At 32.0% G+C, this 19,876-nt stretch overlaps 1 protein-coding gene across 1 annotated transcript; it reads left to right on the top strand.

The window, feature by feature from the left end:
- The first annotated feature begins 3,888 nt into the window (after nucleotides 1–3,888).
- LOC105286450 (histidine decarboxylase) lies at nucleotides 3,889–18,134 on the top strand. The gene is made up of 16 exons (XM_026968705.1): nucleotides 3,889–4,092; nucleotides 7,583–7,615; nucleotides 8,806–9,092; nucleotides 10,189–10,443; nucleotides 10,952–11,095; nucleotides 12,424–12,490; nucleotides 12,653–12,815; nucleotides 13,608–13,678; nucleotides 13,817–13,836; nucleotides 13,997–14,095; nucleotides 14,254–14,474; nucleotides 14,629–14,741; nucleotides 16,066–16,236; nucleotides 16,463–16,539; nucleotides 16,635–16,758; nucleotides 16,835–18,134. The coding sequence occupies exons 2-16, from the start codon at nucleotides 7,588–7,590 to the stop codon at nucleotides 17,167–17,169; spliced, it is 2,175 nt and encodes a 724-aa protein (XP_026824506.1). The 5' UTR covers nucleotides 3,889–4,092; nucleotides 7,583–7,587; the 3' UTR covers nucleotides 17,170–18,134.
- Nucleotides 18,135–19,876: the final 1,742 nt, after the last annotated feature.

Genomic DNA, 19,876 nt, shown 5'->3' with positions numbered 1-19,876 from the left:
TGTTTCCTACAACTTTGGTAATTTTCTTCTGGATTTCTAATTTTTCTACAAATTCTAGGATTTCTATAAAATTTTTTGATTTCGCGTTTTGGAAAAAAAATGTAAAACCAAAGAACGTCGATGTATCTTTACCTATCTCTAAAATATAATATCATGCAGAGCGTTATTTCTCACTGTGTAAGTGATATTGTGGACTTCGAGGAAGAATTATTCAATAAATAAGAAGCGCAAAAATCTCTTTACATGTGACAGCACAGATAATTTTTTAAAGGAAATTATTTAACATTTATATCCTTTTAGTCGGCTTTATGATAGGCAGAATAACCCATGGGAGTATTTTTTGTATACCTCGATACCTATACAGGGATAGAGTTTTAATAAATTTGGTTTTTATTTAAATAAAGAAGTTTATTTTATTTTATTTAAATAAAGAAGAGAAAAACATCCTAAGAGATCTAGTTTATTTAACTTGAGTTTTAAAGAGCCTTTTGTAGTAGATGCGCCATCAACGAGCAACGAATGAAAGATCCAGCTACTTCGGAGGGAACGAAGCAAGAGCATGATTATCTTCCGTCGCGTTTGTAGATTTTATTTTATCGGTATTACAGAGTAGTTGTTGATTTTATTATTCGATGTTACTGTCACATACTGCATATATAAGTTCTGCAAATATGTATATACACAATATTAATAAGTACGTTTGTTAAGAACTTATTGAGCAATTAATGATGGTCTTTATCTATTAATATAATAAAAATTTATTTGGCCATTAAGTTCCTATAATAAAAATTTTGTTTGACTAGCTTTTACGTCATATCATTTTAAAATAAACGCGATTTTAATTTTTATAATAGTTCTTATTTTTATAATAGTTTTTATATTTATATTATTATCTTACATAAAAATAAGATTATGTTTAATCCGATGATGAATCGTACTATTATTTCAATTTTTGATGAAAGACTATGGATGCTCGTAACGGAATTTTAGAAATCAAAAGATTAGTGAAAAACTGAAAATATAAGGTGCCTGTATTATCGCAACCCGATTAACGGAGCCTGATACCTACAGAATGGCAATCCTGTTCAAGTTGACAGCGCCTGTGGATTAATAATGCATATACGAGCGATTTTAACCGATTGGTTGCTATACTGCAGATGTTAGTTTCTACAATAAATAATGGATAAATTGCCATTCTACAAGCGCTCTGTATCTTCTCGTCTCAGATTAGAGACTCTATTTTTTAGTTTTCAGAATGTCCGTTGCGAGCCTCCACTGTCTTGAATGAATTGTAGAGATAGTAGTAAGATCCAGCATCGAGCCAGACACAATTTTATTTTACATTATGATTAGACATTTTAGAATAAAAAGCTTTTATTTTTATCTATTATAACCAGAAAGAATAAATCTATCAATTTCGATTAATGCTTTGGGAATCGTCAATAATTGTATAATAAGCGCTTTCCTTTGCTGAATATAATTGAATACAATTTGTCGGAAAGTTATGGGAACGAGAATAAACAGTATCACTTGATAAAAAGAGAATTCGTGTCACTTGTTTAAAAATAAAGATATATCCCAGACAGCACAAAATTTCCTCAGGATCATCCTGAATATGTCCAGGACGATTTAGGATATTTCGAGGATGTTTTAAGATATGATTCTAAATTTGTTTTATGAAAATTTAGTATGCATTTATAATTATTTTCAATTATGTAGAATATTTAACATAATTAGAAATTTTGAATATTGTAATAAAATATAAATATCCCATAAATATCCACTGGATAACCACAGGATGTTTGTAAAATATCTGGCCTGTCTATATTATGTCAGATAGCTTATAACGTCCTAAAATTATCCTAAACACATTCAGGATATCCTGAGATTCCCGCCTCTAATTCACCAAGCGACCGATAGATGGCTAGGCCAGGCGTGACGTTCTCGCAAGAAACATTTGCGTTATCACCTTATAAATAACCATCCGGAAAACCGATCCAGTACTCTTTTCTTCTTCTTTTCTTTTGAAATCATTATTGCTTGAAGTGATATCTCATTCTAAAAGAGTGAGATTCCACTACACGAAATTTAGAGAGTAATTCATAAAATATAAAAATCTATTTTTTTACAAAAATGTGACCTAACTCTGTCTATCTTTGAGGCACTGATATATAGAATTGGTAAATACCCATACAGCACAGAAATCAATTAGGACATATATCATGTGGACGTCCCTGCGACGTCCCCTGGAGCTTCTGTGCTGTATGGGTTTCGTCCTTGAAACGTACGAATAATATCCCAAACATATCCTATAGAAATCCTTAGGATATTTCATAGGGTTTCCCTCGATATTCCAGAGGATCATATACGGCTATCATTTCCTCTTCCTCGGGACATCCAGAGGAGATCCGAGGATTAAAATGGGATATCCTCAGGATATCACACATGAACGTCCTGGATGTTCTTCGGATGTCCTTAGGACATCCTTGTGCTGTCTGGGATATATGTAATACATTACAGTGATACGCGACGTATATCATTACATCATAGATGTTCTCGCTATTGCTATCTCGAATCGGCTCGACTCTTTGTCATCTTCCCATTCGTGATGTTAAAGCCGTTATAGATACTAAATATAAGCGATTTCATCGCAATGCCGCTCGGGCAAAAGCAAAAAACGTAATAGATGATATGAAAAACGGACATTGCTGAATATTGGTCCTTATACAACCAATAGTTTTTAATTGCTTTCCTTTATTTGTATAAAATATGTTATTACCCAGCAAACACAAAGTAACAGTAATATACATGTTAGTTATAATTTCCCACTCAACAATATAATTGTTACATAATACGTATGTTATGTTGTATTTATATTAATGAATGGAAAATTATAACTAACATGTATATTACTGTTACTTTGTGTTTGCTGGGTAATATCAATAATTTTAAATATCACTTTAATATGTTTCTCTTTAGTATTCCTATGTATTGTATATACAATGCCTTGTAATATTATTTTAAATAAATGTTATTAAATTGTTGTTAGTGTTATAAAAATTATGCATATAACATTTTATTATTATACAATTACGTTATAAAGGGATATTTTCTTTTATCTTATTATTGTTTAAGATAAAAAGCTGCTGAATATGCAATGAAGCCTTAGATATTTTATTGCACTATACAAGGACTTCCGTAAAGTCAATCGATACTTCGAATACACATTTTATCGGAACACAGAATCTATGTATCGAGAAACACAAGTTCATTGAAATAAAACTTTTAAGAAGTTTTTGATCCATTTCATTAATACTATATGCATAAAAAATTCAGGCTTTTTACTTCAAATACAATCAGCATGTCAACATTGCGATATAATAAGCTTAAGGCAAATTAGTTGTATAACTTTAAAACTTTTAAACTTATAAAGAAAAGATATGGATATTTCGGTAGGTAAAAATATACATTATCATCAACATTGCAAATATTGTCTAATCACAAGATATAAAAATGTGAGATATGGTTACTGGTAAAGATGATGATGTCAAGGAGATGGTCAAAAATAAGGTATACAATTATTTACGCATAAAGAAAATATCAAATACATAAACAATTTCTTAAAATTATTCTATTTTTTGGTGACATTTTGATGTATGTTGTATAACATTTGTCTAATTTTCTTTTAATTATATTTTGTTCAATTGTAGCGCTATTAAATACGCTATTAAACTCCTTATTCTACACGATTTTTGTGAGAGATTGCATGAAGAACTTATACTTTTATTGTAGTGGGTGACGTCTCAGGGTAGCAAATCGTGATCATCATTGTTCCTCGGTTCCTCGTTACGCTTGCGCTATCAGAGGAATCGTACGCAGAGCGCGCGGCTGTATAAAAGCAGCCACTTGTTGAGCGACACGCATTCCGCCGATTCGCTTCCGCCGCGGATATATCTCGCTCGAAGGACGAAAAGGGAGACGCGAATATCCGGTAGGTGATCAGGACGATACATCCTATATCGTGCGGCTTTAAGTCACATTCCTAGCTGAATTCGTCACAACCTGAGTGATCGACGTGGGACTTTCAATCCGGTAAGTCGATCGTAATCAAGTCAAATTAACGCACATCAAGAAGTAATCTGATTCCGTGGGCATAACTGCATGTAGGAGGATCCTTTTAAGTAAACAAATTATCAGGTGTTTAAACAAATTATTAGATGTTGAAAGCAAAAATTTGTGTACAAGTAGAAGTCAGGTTTTTCCTTCATAATGTAATCAGCATCTTTTTTAATAAAACAGCGAAACAAAAAACAATGCATTAATAAAACAGATTTATAGCTTGAATAGTATCTTATGTCTTACATGTAAAAAATGCAACAATATTTCTAAATATATTTTTTTGTAACATAAATTCATCAATTCAAGATATTATCGTAATTGACTTAATTAACAGTCTCTAATAATAATAATTTAGGATAATTTGGAATTTCAATATTTATAATATTTAAAGAATTACTATAATTCTGACTTGGTTCCATGACCAAACTGTCATGGAACGCGATATCTACTCGGAAGCCATCAGTACTGAATTACCATAATTATTTGATAAAACATACAGAACGTAAAATTGCATTTGTAATATGTCATATTTGTTTACTTATAAAAAATTAATTTATCTATATATAAATAAATTTGATGTATAAAACTCGAATAATTGATTGTGGGATCTGAGAGATCGTCTCGATGGGATAAGCGATATGTTAATTAAATAAAAAAGGCATATCGACAAGCCTGCCATTGATTTTTGTTAAAATGTTGAATATATTACTATTTAAGGCACGAACTACGCACGTATATCGTATTTTTAATATTTAAATTGATTTTTATTAATAACGTATATATATTATTTTTTCTCTCATTGTGTAATAATTAAAATAAAAAAAACCCATATGTGTTAAATTAAAAAATAATAGTTCTTTTTAACATTAAATTGCATGTATGTACATAGCTAATTGGCTTACAATTCATTTAATTTATCAGCTTGTTTGAAGCGGTTTTAATTGCATAGCAACATATCATACATTTATCATATCAAACTGTGTTGTCATTTAACATACTTAATTTTTATTTACTCTAACTTTTCACCATTTGTTAAAATTACATGATATATTTTTACATATATAAGTAAAGTAATTTGAGTATATTCGTAAAATTCGGTATGATGTAACTTGATGGAATCAAATTACTTGATAATTGTCAAAGAGGTTTGAGGTGCTGCTACTCTAACTGGCACTCACTAGCATTTTCTTGAATCGTTGAATCGCGAAACACTGACGGAGAATCCGCCGTTGCCGTCGCGGATAAATCTCTCGGCAAACCATGCAACGGCGGTGAAAGCTACGGGAAATTACAAAAGTCGGAAGCGGAAACGGAGGAAGGACGAGCTTTTAATATCACCGGGCGTCATTCTGACTTCAGATCCTCGTTGCTGCTTGTGACCGGTTCGATTTTCCGTTCCACGGCCGTCCCGTGATTCTTTCCGTCTCTGCGACGATCGTCTTGTTCAGATCGCGATCCGGATCCATCTTTAGCTTTTTCAACTGAATGCATAAGCTGTTGTTTAATCTGAAAGTAAAATTCGTGTCATGTGATGAGATTCGTTTCAGCGTTAGTATAGAATCCAACATGTCCTAGGACCACGCCGGTTATAGGTCATAGAAGGAAATTTCGATTATATGAATTATTTATTTATAGTGCATATATTTTCAATCCTAATTAGACATAAATAAAAGAATATTTCGCATAATGTAATCCGAAAGATATGAATATGTGAAGATCGAAAACTAGAAATTTTAATAGATGATTACTCGTCTAACATTCAATGTTTCTCTTGGTTAATCGCTTCTAACATCTAACATACCTCAGATTTACTCATGTTAATGGTGTGCGATAGTGAGTAGAAGAGCAAGTGCAGTGGAGCAAGCAATGGTCAAGAGTGGGATTCTGTGTTTTCCGAAACTAGATTAGTTACTATCCGCGAACGTACGACGTTTCCACTTATCTCTGCGCTTACTTTGCTTAATACATCCAGGTAAACATAAATTTGAAAGAACTGATACGTATGAATTAATTACATGGAATACATAAGTCACTTAACGAAGGTGGTTTCACGAAAAGATCTATTTGGAAAAAGAATTTATTTTCGAGCTAAATTATTGAAAAACTGTCGAAGATAGATTGGATTGAGTTTTTGTTAACTCTTTGCTATCGGGAGCGCTTAGTAATGCATCTTCTGTTGACTAAAATTATTTTTGCGCGACAAGCGAACAATGGGCATTCAATTAAGTTTTGATACAAAAATCAATAATTAAAATAATATTTTATAATTTCTTTATTTCTTAAAACAACTCTTTTTTGAAAGCTAAGCTTTCGACTGCAAACAGTGACAATTTGATTTTCGTCTTTCACCAGGAATTTTTCTATTGGGACAAACTCAACATTCTTTACTACAACCTTCATCATTTTGTCAAAGCATATGGAGTCTCTTATTTAAACCTTCTTTAAACCTTCTTTTGTATAAAAAGTATTCTGTATATCGCGAAGTTATTAGGCCTAGTAAAGTTGTAGAAACAACAGATAAACATTATTAAAATATGTAATATGGTTCCATAATTAATTTAATACAATAAGATAGATCGAATCGTATTATATTTTCAAACAGATGATCCGCGTTCTAAGAGTATCTCAGTTTCCGATCGCAAGGGATTAAAATCTGGTTCTAGGCCGCGACAAAATCCTAAGAAGCTCGACAGCCATATGACGCTAGTGCGCAATCGATGATGAATCCGTAGAAATTAACGACAAACTAGCATTGCGAATTTTCGTGCTAGGTCAACGTCGCTTGCTCTCACGTAATCACACGTCAGCGGTGTCCGTGTCCGTAAAACTACTTTTCCTAGTATATTACAGATTTTTACCGAAGGATTAGAAAATCATCCTCGCGGTTGGATCGTTGTGATTTCGCAGTATCAATACGTACGAGTAGTGAGCCTAGATCAGTGCGAGAATTCTCTTGAGTTAGCTTGAACTGGCAAGATATTGGCAGATGCTACCGATAAGGTACCGATAAGGTATCCGATAATTGGTAAACCATCGTTATCTATTGGAAAACCATACGAATCGTAATTTCGATATGAATTATTTTATTTTTATCACTTTTATTTTTATTACATAAAACTTATATTATATATTGCTACTTTTGAATTATATATCGTATTGTTTTTCTAAGAAAATATCACATTTGACATTTACCGCTGAGCAGTTTGCTGAGCAGTGGGGTATTTTCTATGCGCAAGGCTTGATCGCTGTTGTCAATCGATTGTAATAAAAAGAAAAACTCAGTATTGCAGTATTTTCCATGAGCAAAGGAATTAATTTTTTAATACAGTGTTAGAGCATACATTTACGCTAAAAGAAATTTAGTGTTTGATTGCTTATGTATGTCACATATATCACGAATACAGAAATATATAATATAAATAGTTTATAAGTAATAAGTGTTTTTTAACATTGATTGCTGCAGGTAAAATGAATCTGGAGGAATACCGTAAACATGGTAAGTAAGTGCATACATACACGTAAAACGTTAAAAACATAGTTATTCACATTATTTCGTTATTTGGATTTACGCATGAGCGCAATCACTTATATTCACATAAATTAACACTAAATTTGTGTGTAGATATTAATAATCAAAAGTTGGTGTAATAACATTACAAAGATTTTTAGAACGGAAAGATTTCAGGTCACGATGTGTTACCAATACACGAAGTGTCAATGCACATCAGTGTAAATTTAAATTAAACCGACACGTTAAATTGCGTGTATTCGCAAGCGAATAAATCAAACCATTTCAGGACAATGATCGCACGACGCTAAAACGGCATCAATAAATAGAGATCACCGGTAGAGACTTTATATCGGCGCAACATTACGTTTCCGTTACGACATCATGAAGTTACAATCTAAATCTCCCGTCTCGAAGCTACAAATCTCGGCTCGAACTCGCTTTTCTCTTGCAATTTCAATTCCAATCGGTTGTCTCGTCCATTGGTTTCGATAAATTGGAGTTGACAGTACGTGTTTCTTTGCACTGCAATATAGGATTATCCGTTTATCAATAATTACTCTTATATAAATATGTGAATACCAATAATAGTGAAATAAAATTTATTACTACTAGAATGCTCTCATCAAAATTCGGATATAGCAAATTATAATGAAAGAGCAAATATAGAAACCTATTTATCCTTGTTTGTCAAGAACTAGTGTGTGTTTCAACAATAAAACGGGGATTGCGTTCTCCGCGAAACTTTCCACGCGTTCTTCAAACAAAGAATCGCAATGTCTCGTGAAATAGCGTGTAACCCTTGAAAAGTCTTTTCTTTGGTACAGAATAGCTTCTTGATAAAGCTCTCTTTGTTTTTGTTTGATTAGTTTTAATCATGGACAACAACAATTGCATTAAATTCTAAGCGAAGAGAATTCACAAACTTGATTTCCGCAGATTATTTACTAAGGATTTTTAACTCTAACTTTAGTGTCTCTCAGCTTAAAATATTTTTTGGACAGTTACAAGTATTTATTTTAAAGTAATTATTTATAAAATATTAATTTGTGCAACTTGTAAGTTACGACAAGAGATGAAACGCATTGTTTCTGCAGAAATGAATCTAGTTACGTTCTGCTCATATATTGATGATCTGAAAGAATCAAAATGACTCAAAATTGAACTGAATTGTGCAGGCAAGGAAATGGTGGATTACATCGCCGATTATCTGGGAAACATTCGGTCTCGTCGCGTGTATCCAGCGGTCTCGCCGGGATATTTGAGGAATGTCCTACCGGCAGCGGCCCCAGTGGACGGCGAATCCTGGGAGAATATATTCGCAGACATCGAGAGATGCATCATGCCAGGTGTAACGCATTGGCAGAGTCCGTACATGCATGCCTACTTTCCGGCCCTGAATTCGCCTGCCAGTCTACTGGGCGACATGCTGGCCGACGCCATAAACTGTCTGGGTTTCACATGGGTAAGAACAATCTCGTATATATCCATCTTTTACAATTTGTGTAATATATATTTGAATATTTTTGTATTTTGTAATAAATTTTATCATTTTACTTATTGTATAATAATTAAATGTAATATAAAACTAATATTTTCCGTAGATTAAAATTCGCTACGTATTGCAATATATATAGATACTGTTCAATTAATAACAGAAAAATAATAAAATAGAATTTACTTACATATAGAAATTGATCCTATTCTAAAAAAGGCGTGTTAACTTCGTGAAGTTCTTTTTTATCGAATATTGAGCCCTCTTTTCCGCGACGCTGATTGGTTATCTCTATTCGCGTTGTGCGTTATGTTCAGTTTAGATTACCATCGCGCGGCTGTCTTCGCATGGAGGTTAACAATTTGGTAGAGTGTGATAATTGTGCATATAATAAATAACGTTTTTATTATTCGAAAACATTATTAATATTGAAAAATAAAATAGCGCGTGCCTGTGTACTGGTAACAATATGAATATCCCAGAACTCCTCGGAAAAAGAAAAAAATTGTAATGGCTAGAACTTTTTCATTTATTGTTTTAACGAATTTTAAATCATCGAGAACTCTAGGCAATATGCCAATTAACAATATAAATAGCACAGAACTCCTCGGAAAAGAAACAATTTTAATAGCTAGAACCTTTTCATTTCTAAATCTAAAGGATTTTCAATCGTCGAGACCTCTTCGCTATATGTCAAATAACAATATAAATAGCACAGAACTCCTTGGAAAAAGAAAAATATTTTAATGGCTAGAACTTTTTCATTTCTAAATCTAAAGGATTTTCAATCGTCGAAAACTCTTCGCAATATGCCAAATCCACTCTTAAAAAAGCCGTATTAAATGTCTTCGCGTGGAGGTTAACAATTTGATAGAGTGTGATAATTGTGCATATAATAAATAATAGATGAATATTATTATTCGAAAACATTATTAATATTGAAAAATAAAATAGCGCGTGCCTGTGTTGTACTAGTATTAGAAAAATTGCTATATTTACATTTAAATTGTTGGAATGGCCAGTCGCCGTGACAGAACACGATTTTGTGTTCGATCGTTCGATGTAGGCTTCCAGTCCAGCGTGCACCGAGTTGGAAACAATCGTCATGAATTGGCTGGGGAAAATGATCGGTTTGCCTGAGGATTTTCTGCATCGACCGGGAGGTTCTGGCGGTGGAGTCATTCAAACGACGGCATCGGAAGCCACACTGGTGTGTTTGCTCGCAGCCAGGACTCGAGCTATCAGAGACGTGCAGGAGAATGATCCTGATCGTTTGGCAACGGAGATCAATTCGCGGCTGGTCGGTTACTGCTCAGATCAGGTCTGTATAATAGTTGTTTGTAAGAAGTTTTATTTTTTACACACACATATATATATATATATATATATATATAGAAGACTAAGTAAGAACATAAATCCTCGTGACACTTTATTTAAAACTATAGGACGATTGGGAGCAATCGCGTGAAAGTAGCGAGGAGAAATAATAAATGTTGATAAAAATGAGAAAATAGTAAATATTGCGAACATAATAAATGATTATCTCAAGACATTTCTTTAAGACATTTTTTAATGTGCACTTAGGCACATTGAAGATGCGCGTTGGATTATTATACACGTTGGAGTAAGTTTCCTTGAATATTAAAAAGCTTTGTTGCGTGTTTTGAATGGGTACGAAAGTAATTAGAAGGGTGTTTGGCTTATCGTGTAATATAACAAAAAACAAGTATGCATATTATGCATTGATTTATTATTATTTTATCTTGAATATATCAAATTTTAAAATGTTTTTTTAGATTGTTTTGTTATACGTGTTATTTGCTTGACAGGCACATTCAAGTGTGGAAAAAGCTGGCCTTATAGGACTAGTACGAATGCGATATATCGAATCCGACAATGAATTAAGCATGAGAGGCGATGCTTTACTCGAAGCATTAACACGCGACCGAGCCGAAGGCCTGCTTCCTTTCTTCGTAAGTTTTGTTAAACTCATATTTATTTTTCCTAAATATAATGTAGACATTTTGATGTATTTCACAACTCGTATTTGTATCTGAATCTATATCTTGCAAAAAAATATTTAATCTGTGTGGTTTTTAGATTATTAAAATTTTTATATATATTCTAATTTTTTAAAAATATGTATAAAAATTTTAATAATTACCATATATATTTTCTTATCTTATTGTAAAAATCATATATTTTTTGCATCTTTATTTTTAACCGTTATTAGAGTATATCTTTTGTAGTATATAATTCTCTTATTAAATTTTTTAATAATACCGGTCATAAGAAATGCAATAATAGATTCAATAAGAGTACAAACGACTAAAACCCATACGTAGTTACTAACGTTGCACCGCAAACTGTAAGCTAGCAGTGCAAAATGCGTAGACCGGACAGTCTGCCAATTATATGCGTATTTTCTGCAAGCAGATAAGAGGAGCCAAGCCGGATTGCAATATCGCGCTAGTTAGTCCCACAGGAACATTGTAGTCCGATTTAGTCTTGCCAGTTTGTTTACAAAAAATAGGATAATTATTATAATCGAGATGTCTTTTGCTGCAATAATATTTCTGCCAGACTTATCTTCAATTATTTCTTGAATACTTGTTAGCAATTCGTAGTGTAACTGTTTTCGTCTAAATTTTATTTTAGAAAGGAACAAAGGAACAATGTAGCAATGCGCTTAAAATTAATGAACGTAGGAGTCAGCTCGTATAAGCAGATTGTAAAGATTATGTCAAATATAACGTTAATATATTATGTATCATATAACATTAATACAATATACATTAAACAATATACATTAAACATTAATACAATAAATATTAATATGTTTTATACATACATAGTTGTGTGTATTATGTTTCTAGATAAAAATAAAATCTCTCCATTTTTTACTATAAGCTGTTTCTTAGCGTTAGTTTCAAAATGCATTGAGGTTTAGGGGTTTACAAAAGTCATTATATTTAATAATTGGGTTTTACGAGGCCAAGTGAATCAAACACGAAACGTCAGTTTTGATAATCTTTATCTCTCAAACAATTAACGTGCCGCAACTACAACTGAACACAACATAAACTGTTACGTATTGACCTTATTCAAACCAGGAAAAAAGTGTTGCCAACTTAAAGAAACATACAAACCAACAGAAAACGCTAATATGCATTTATACTTTCGTATAAAAGGTGCGAACAACAAAAGAAAATCATCTAATGTTTTTTTTAATAGATAGATTATATCTATCTTAACATTTAAAATATACAGTTCCATATAAAGTAATCCGTTATCTGTACAGGTATGCGCAACCTTGGGCACTACTGGTGCATGTACTTTCGATAATCTGAAAGAAATTGGACCGATATGTAAGTGTTCAGTTTATTTGAAAAAAAGACATACTTAACGTTACATGTATTATTAAGATTTATATCGAATCTGATTTTGTCAAAGAAATTTCCATGTTTAACACCAATTTATGTTCTTGTTCTAAAACGTTATAAATATAATAAATATTCATGAAATTTTAGGTCAGAAAAATGGTTTATGGTTGCACGTCGACGCGGCCTATGCAGGTAGCGCTTTCGTGTGTCCCGAATTTCGCGGTTGGCTTCAAGGAATAGAGCTCACCGATTCCATCGCCTTTAATCCCAGCAAGTGGCTCATGGTTCATTTCGATTGCACAGCCATGTGGTACGAGTAGTTTAACTATAAAATCGCCCTATTTATGAGTTATAATTAAACATGTCACTTTTACAAAACTTAGCAATTTATTATGTGAAATTTATTTTCGGGAAAGTGAGTTACACGCCTCTTGCGAGATTACTGCGAGACTACTGATTCCACGATTTTCATTTTATTAGTTGAGTTTTATTAGTGCGCGGATGCACGATTATCTCTTTTTCCGTTCCTTCGCAATTTCCGTTAAAGACCGTACCAACGATCGAACTCAGTTCATAATCTTTCGGAATATTATTTGAATTGCGTTTAAAGTCGATAGCACGGAATAACGTGATTTTTTTCATAGTATTCTTCACCATTTTACGTCTCAATGTATTTATTGAAAGTGTATTCTCCTTTATTTATGCAGATTTATTTATTAAATCGCGACAGAATCGTGCAAAGTGTATTTTATTACAATTGCGGCCATAATTAAATTGGCAGAATAAAATTACGAATAACTGCGAGACGTTTCATGAAAGCATCTGCGGAAATACAAATTAAAAATCAATAATATTGGTAACAGTCAAAAGTAAATAGTGCATTTTTTAACAAAATTATTCATGTTTCCGTGATGATGTGTGCGAAATGATTGGATATAATACTATAATAATACGCTAGGAAATATAAAGAAAGTGCACTGCGAATTAAAAGGCCATTCTGTGTTTATTATAAATAAAGGAGAATAAAATGTATATAAATATAATTGTCAAAGAAGAGATTACATATTAATTTTTTCTTTTCTTCAATGTGTGCTTGTTTCAGGGTGAAGAACAGCCAAGCGCTGCACAGAACTTTTAATGTGGATCCACTGTATCTGAAGCATGAAAATTCAGGTAATTTTATTATTTACCAGATCTTCGTAATTAGTCGTTAGAAAAGTGATGTCATTTGTAAGATTTTGCTATTACAGAATTAGTATGCAGTGTTTATATGAATTATATTTATCAATAAAAAGATATTTATTTTTACAGGACTTGCGATTGATTATATGGTAAGTAACAAATATGTGTTATAATAATGATATATAATAAATAAATGTCTAATAAAATAAGTGAAGAAATATTTATCTGGAGTAAAAACGCTAACATCAATTGAAGATTTAGTTTTATATATTTAATAATACTTATACTTTATTTCAATATCAATTTTAGCACTGGCAAATTCCTTTATCCAAAAGATTTAGGGCGCTAAAACTATGGTTCGTTATCAGGAATTACGGGATTACTGGCTTGCAGAAACACATACGAGAGGTAAACAACGTAGAAAGATAAAACTCTAAATCATTAAAAAATTTATATTTGATAAAATATCTAAAATAAATTAAGCTAATTATAATTATTTTATGTTTTTTACACGAGCATGTAAAGCATAATTGTAATATGTAAATTTGGGACATACATTTTTATAGGGCGTGAGACTGGCACAAAAATTTGAAGCTTTAGTTTTGGCCGACGCTCGTTTCGAAATTCCTGCTGCACGGCATCTCGGCATGGTCGTCCTTCGTCTTCGTGGTGAGAACACCTTAACGGAGCGTCTATTGAAGAAACTTAATTCGCGGGGTCGATTGCACTGCGTGCCAGCCGCATTGCACGGAAAATATGTCATCAGATTTACAGTTACCTCGACACAGTACGTTACTTATATTCGCCTTTCGGTATCACTGCTACATATTATATACATATACTTAATATAGAATATATAGATTTTTGGTTTTGTTTTGTAATGAAATTATCTTTAGCTTACTTACGATTTAAGTCTCTCAAATGAAATGTGGTTCTTACAGCACGACGAATGAAGATATTGTAAGGGATTGGGCGGAAATACGAAATACAGCGAATGAGATTTTGAGTGATAGTTCCGGATCACCTACTATACGAGCTAAAGTTCCTCTTGCAGGTAGTAACGGGGTAGAACCGGGATTCAAACAACCCCAAGAGATTTGACATTATATAACAAAAGAATTTACTTTTTTACATTTTCTATGAACTTTGATAGCAAGATGCATTAATTATTCGTTTCGTTAGACTTTATTTTATGATAAGATTATTTATATCTTAAATTTGATTATACATTTTTAAGTGTACGTTTTATTATTTTTATTAAATTATTTGTAACAGTGATAAAATATTATTATTGTAATGATTTTATTGTGATTTTATTATAATAATTTTATGTATTTCATTATGACATATATTTTTATTTATTTATTACTACAAATACACATATTGTCGAGATTCAACCAGCCCTAAGAGATTTGATATTATTCAACAAAAGAATTTACTTTTTTACACTTTCTATGAACTTTGATAGCAAGATGCATTAATTATTCTTTTCGTTAGATTTTATTTTACGATAAGATTATTTGTATCGTAAATTTGATTATACAGTTTTAAGTGTACGTTTTATTATTTTTATTGAATTATTTGTAACTGTGATAAAATATTATTATTGTAATGATTTTATTATATTGTGATTTTATTATAATGATTTTATTATATTTCATTATGATATATATTTTTATTTATTTATTACTACAAACACATATTTTCCCAGGTAACACAATACACTATCCAAAGATAAGTTGCAACTAATTGTTTAATGGAATTTAAAATATAAGTTATTTTTTTATTAATTAATCTATAATAAACTCCTCAACAAAATTAAAGGATCACTTAAAATCAGCGCAAAAAAAAATCAAATTCAAACTCACGTGTATCTTTGTGAAAAATGGACGTAGAGAGATAGTTAAAAAAGCAGTTTAAGCTTAAAGCCTTAAGTTTTCAATGATTCAACGCACGTTTCTCTACAAAGATTTCACTACTTGTTACTTTAACTTAACTTGAACTTTGTAAAATTGAAGAATAAATTTCAAATATGATAGCATGTGCAAAGAGGAGAAAATTTTCTGACCAAATAGTTCTGATTGCATCGTAAAATTTAATATTTCCTCTTTAAAATGCGTTTTTAACAATAACGCAGCGATTTTTTTGTTACTAAGATTATAATGATTTGAAGTGTGAATAGAGAATTTTCAAGTCTGTTTTTTAACAATCTGTATTTTGCCGCTAGTATTGGCATTATCTAAAATGTACCAAAGAGTGGACAGTCGGACTTATATCTCGTGTGTGCGTTCACAATGAAAGTAATTCTTTAATTTGTTGAGTAGTGTATATCACTATGGCGAGTATGATATTAATTTTATATTTTCTGATTTCTGCAGCTACACGGCAGAAGAATGAAAATTTCGGATCAAGTTTGCTACTGGCCAATTCTCCAATGTCACCAAAAATTGTGAACGGTAGCTTTGCCGCCATATACGACACAGCTGACGTATTTGAAGAATGCATGAAAACTTTCGGGAAAATCCATCTTGAACCGAGAGATAGTCCAGGTAAATACTTGAATATATATACGTTACTTGATTCTAAATATAAGAATTTATATTATTAATCAAAGAAATACGTTAATTATATGTCAATAAATTCTCTGGATGTATTTCAACTAAACAGAATTATTCAAAAACTACTCTTAAATCCTTTTTTAATCTAGAAAATACTTTTGTTATCGTAAAATTAATATTTGTACATTGATAAACCGATACGTCTCGCGATTTTCAGCTATGCGACGTCGCATCCGTGGAATACTGATGTCGGGCAAACAATTTTCCTTGGATTCTCGTATGGATCTTGTTCAAGTATGCTTTATTAATCGTTTAATTTTTCTAGTATTTTCTTTTATATATAAAACATAATATAATACTTAATAACGCAAAAATATTCTATCTCTTAGGGGTACGTTTGCAGCCGTCCACTTTCGGAGCCTTCCGAATTGCCATTAATGAAGGAGGATGAAGATTACGCCGGGATGAGCGAATCAATGTCCGACATCGATAAAACGGACGAACCTGCTGACGGTGCGTCAATTTATCATTGTACATTTATTACTTTAAATGACAAAACTGGATGCTCATGCTATGTGTATATTATCAGACAAATCACTTGTCCATAAAAATTCCGGTGGCTCCGAAACGATCAAGAGAAAAGGATCACTCCCGAAGACCGGTTCAAGTTACGCAGTAGTAAACGGCTCCATCGTCAATCTCGACGTTGAAGGCACCAGCGATAATACGGTAACCATTGCCTCGGCGGACGTAGGTTTTCCCAGAAGCGAGACCATAGCTGCTATTGGTCATCGGTCCTGTACCGGCGATCTCGAACTTGTTCGAGTTTTAAGGGAAAAATCGGTGACGGGAACGGAAAGCGAGGAGAACGATGACAAAGGAGAGCTCTGCAGAAAGTGTGGTCACTACAGTAAACTCCAGTAATTAGTCCAGATGTATTACATATTCTTCATACGTTGACGATTGTACTCTCTTGCAGTCGAGACCATCCTTGCGCGTTCACGATCTTTGACAATTCCGAGTTCTTTTTGCCTGAAATTTTGGGAGATTTTGTTAGAATAAAAAATAACATTATATTTCGATATTCTTTTCGATATCCTTAAGATTTTAAGACGTGCTCTAGAAATTCTTTGAATAACACGCGACATATTTTTGAATAAGAAAGAAAGTTAGTAATTACTTTAGAGATATAATTAAACATATTATATTTAATAAAATAATAACGCGTTTATGGAAGATAAGGTATTAATGTTAAATGAATGTCCTAAAAAAACATATTGCCAATTGAGTTAACAATTTCTTCACTTTCGACGTTATGTTTTCGTTATTTGTATTGTATTAGAAGGACTATGGTGATCGTGTCAAAATAAAAGCATAGAGTGCAATATTTGTAACAAACGTATGAAATCAAATAGATGCACAACATGACAAAATATTTGATGGTGTATTAATTGTCATCTCCGCATCCACTTTTAAAATCTACGAAATATATTAAGAATACTTGTAAATATTACTGTTATTCCTATATAAGTATACAGAATTTCCGCACGAGAATACTTTTATACTGGCAAGCATATGTTTTACGCAATAGACTCACAAAATATTTTCGTAACATTTATTTATTATTTTTACATATACAAATCAGAAAATTTCATTTTATCGTTTCCCCTTTATAACTTTTATTTATCGTGCTTCAACTTGAATTATTCTTTATTAATATTTGACAAAAGTATGACAATAGTGAAGTATTTGAAATAATAAATATACGTTTCATTTATATCTGTTAGTTCTTTAGCAATAAATAGCAAATTTCGTAAAATCCTCAAATACATTTATACGTGATCCTATGTAAAATAGATGACATGAATATATCATGGATTTGACGCAGTGCAATATGTACTTGGTAATCAAGCAAATTTCAAATTTATATATTGAAGAATTTGATCATTAACCTATTGATTAATTAATATTCTAATTAGTTTATTTTGATGTTCTATCATTAAAACATGTTATAAAATAAGTATTGTTATTGGGGTCGCGATTTACTTTTCTTATTATTTTGAAATTATTCTCTTAAGATTGATCAATCTAGATTTTGACATTCACCAATATAGCGCTATAAAAATCATTGAAAAATACAAAATTGAGCATTAAGGTATTAAGGGCATTATCTCATTCAAGAATTATTGAGTAACACTTACGCAGGATCGTGGAATATAGCTACCTTTTGTTTAGTTTATCATATAACTTAAAAATATTTGCGATTACCATTTTTTTCAGAACCTATTTACAAATTTGCGACAAAGTATGCCGTAATAATCGAAGTAAGAGAATTAATACATTTACATTTGAGCAGGAATTCTTTTTCTCACGTACCACAGGTTGCGATAGTTTTTATTCATGGCAGCTAATTATTAACGGTTTGAGAACGAGAGTAATTTGTAGTTTTTTACATTCTCATCAACGCAAGCGACATAAAAATTTAGAGTTTATCGCCTTAAATTTATATGTAAGATTAACACATGCCTTTGCGATACATATTATAATATCCATAATAAAATGATAGTTCCGCTTATCTCTCAATTATCTTATATACACTAACTATGCAATATAGCACATATGTATGGTACAGAAATACCATATACGTACGCGGTAGGATATACTATTCTAAAATAGTTAACCCTTTAACCGTGATCTCTCAATTTCACTTTTTCATTTACTACATCCCTTCAATCGTCTCATACAAAACAAAGATATTCTGTTACATAAAATTAAAATATTAAGTTACAGAAGAGAGAGTTAAAGAATTAGTAATATTTCTTCTTATATCTATGCTCATCTTTGCATCGACGGTTTGCTACACTAAATAATCCGCAGATAGGCTGATTTAATAGCTATACGTGGATACTTTTCAGCTGCGAGGCCAGGTTTTGATTATTATCAGCAAGCGAGGATATTCGAAATCCACATTCCATCCGTTGCGACTCAGGCGTGGAATGAGAAAATGTGCTCGTTTTATTAGTTCTTTGACACGTTAGTCAAATAGAATTGCTAGTTAAATTGTCTTTAAATTGTCTTTAACAAGGTAAATGCGTTTTACTTCAGGATTATAATTAAAAAAGAAATAACTGAGCTAAATAGCTACAGTTAACAATAATCCTATAATCTTTAATTTTACACCAACACATGGATGACTGACATTTTTATCATAAAAGAACATTTTTTTAAATTATTGCGATATAATATTTGTAATTGCAAAATATAATCTACTGAATGTTGAATATTCTCTAATCTCTTAATCCAATTTTAAGAAAAGCTATTCTTATTTGAAAAGATAGTGAGTATCGGTTAAATTACATAATCACACTAATACATGATCAAGCAATCAGTTCAACCTGAGCACTTTCCTCGATCGCACGACGAGCGCTTAAGCTTGAGCATAAGAGCGTCGCGCGTTAGATCGGAGGAGTCGAAGGATGCTGGATGAAATAGCGGAAGGGAAGAAAGAAATAGGGGAGGAAACGAGATGCGCGAGCGAATGAGAACGGCATAAATCGCGGTAGAAACAGAAAATGGATAGCCTCGCAGCCGCGCGTGCGACAATGAACAAATGACGCGACACGAGCCGCAT

Source organism: Ooceraea biroi, chromosome 3 (assembly GCF_003672135.1).
Source record: "Ooceraea biroi isolate clonal line C1 chromosome 3, Obir_v5.4, whole genome shotgun sequence".
Taxonomy (NCBI): domain Eukaryota; kingdom Metazoa; phylum Arthropoda; class Insecta; order Hymenoptera; family Formicidae; genus Ooceraea; species Ooceraea biroi.
This window is presented reverse-complemented; position numbering and strand designations above follow the sequence as displayed.

Coding starts and splice junctions, on each gene's coding strand:
- LOC105286450 (XM_026968705.1), top strand. CDS start 7,588: ATGAATCTGGAGGAATACCGTAAACATG. Junction 14,475..14,628: donor TTTACAGTTACCTCGACACA/GTACGTTACTTA, acceptor TGGTTCTTACAG/CACGACGAATGAAGATATTG. Junction 16,540..16,634: donor CTCGTATGGATCTTGTTCAA/GTATGCTTTATT, acceptor TCTATCTCTTAG/GGGTACGTTTGCAGCCGTCC.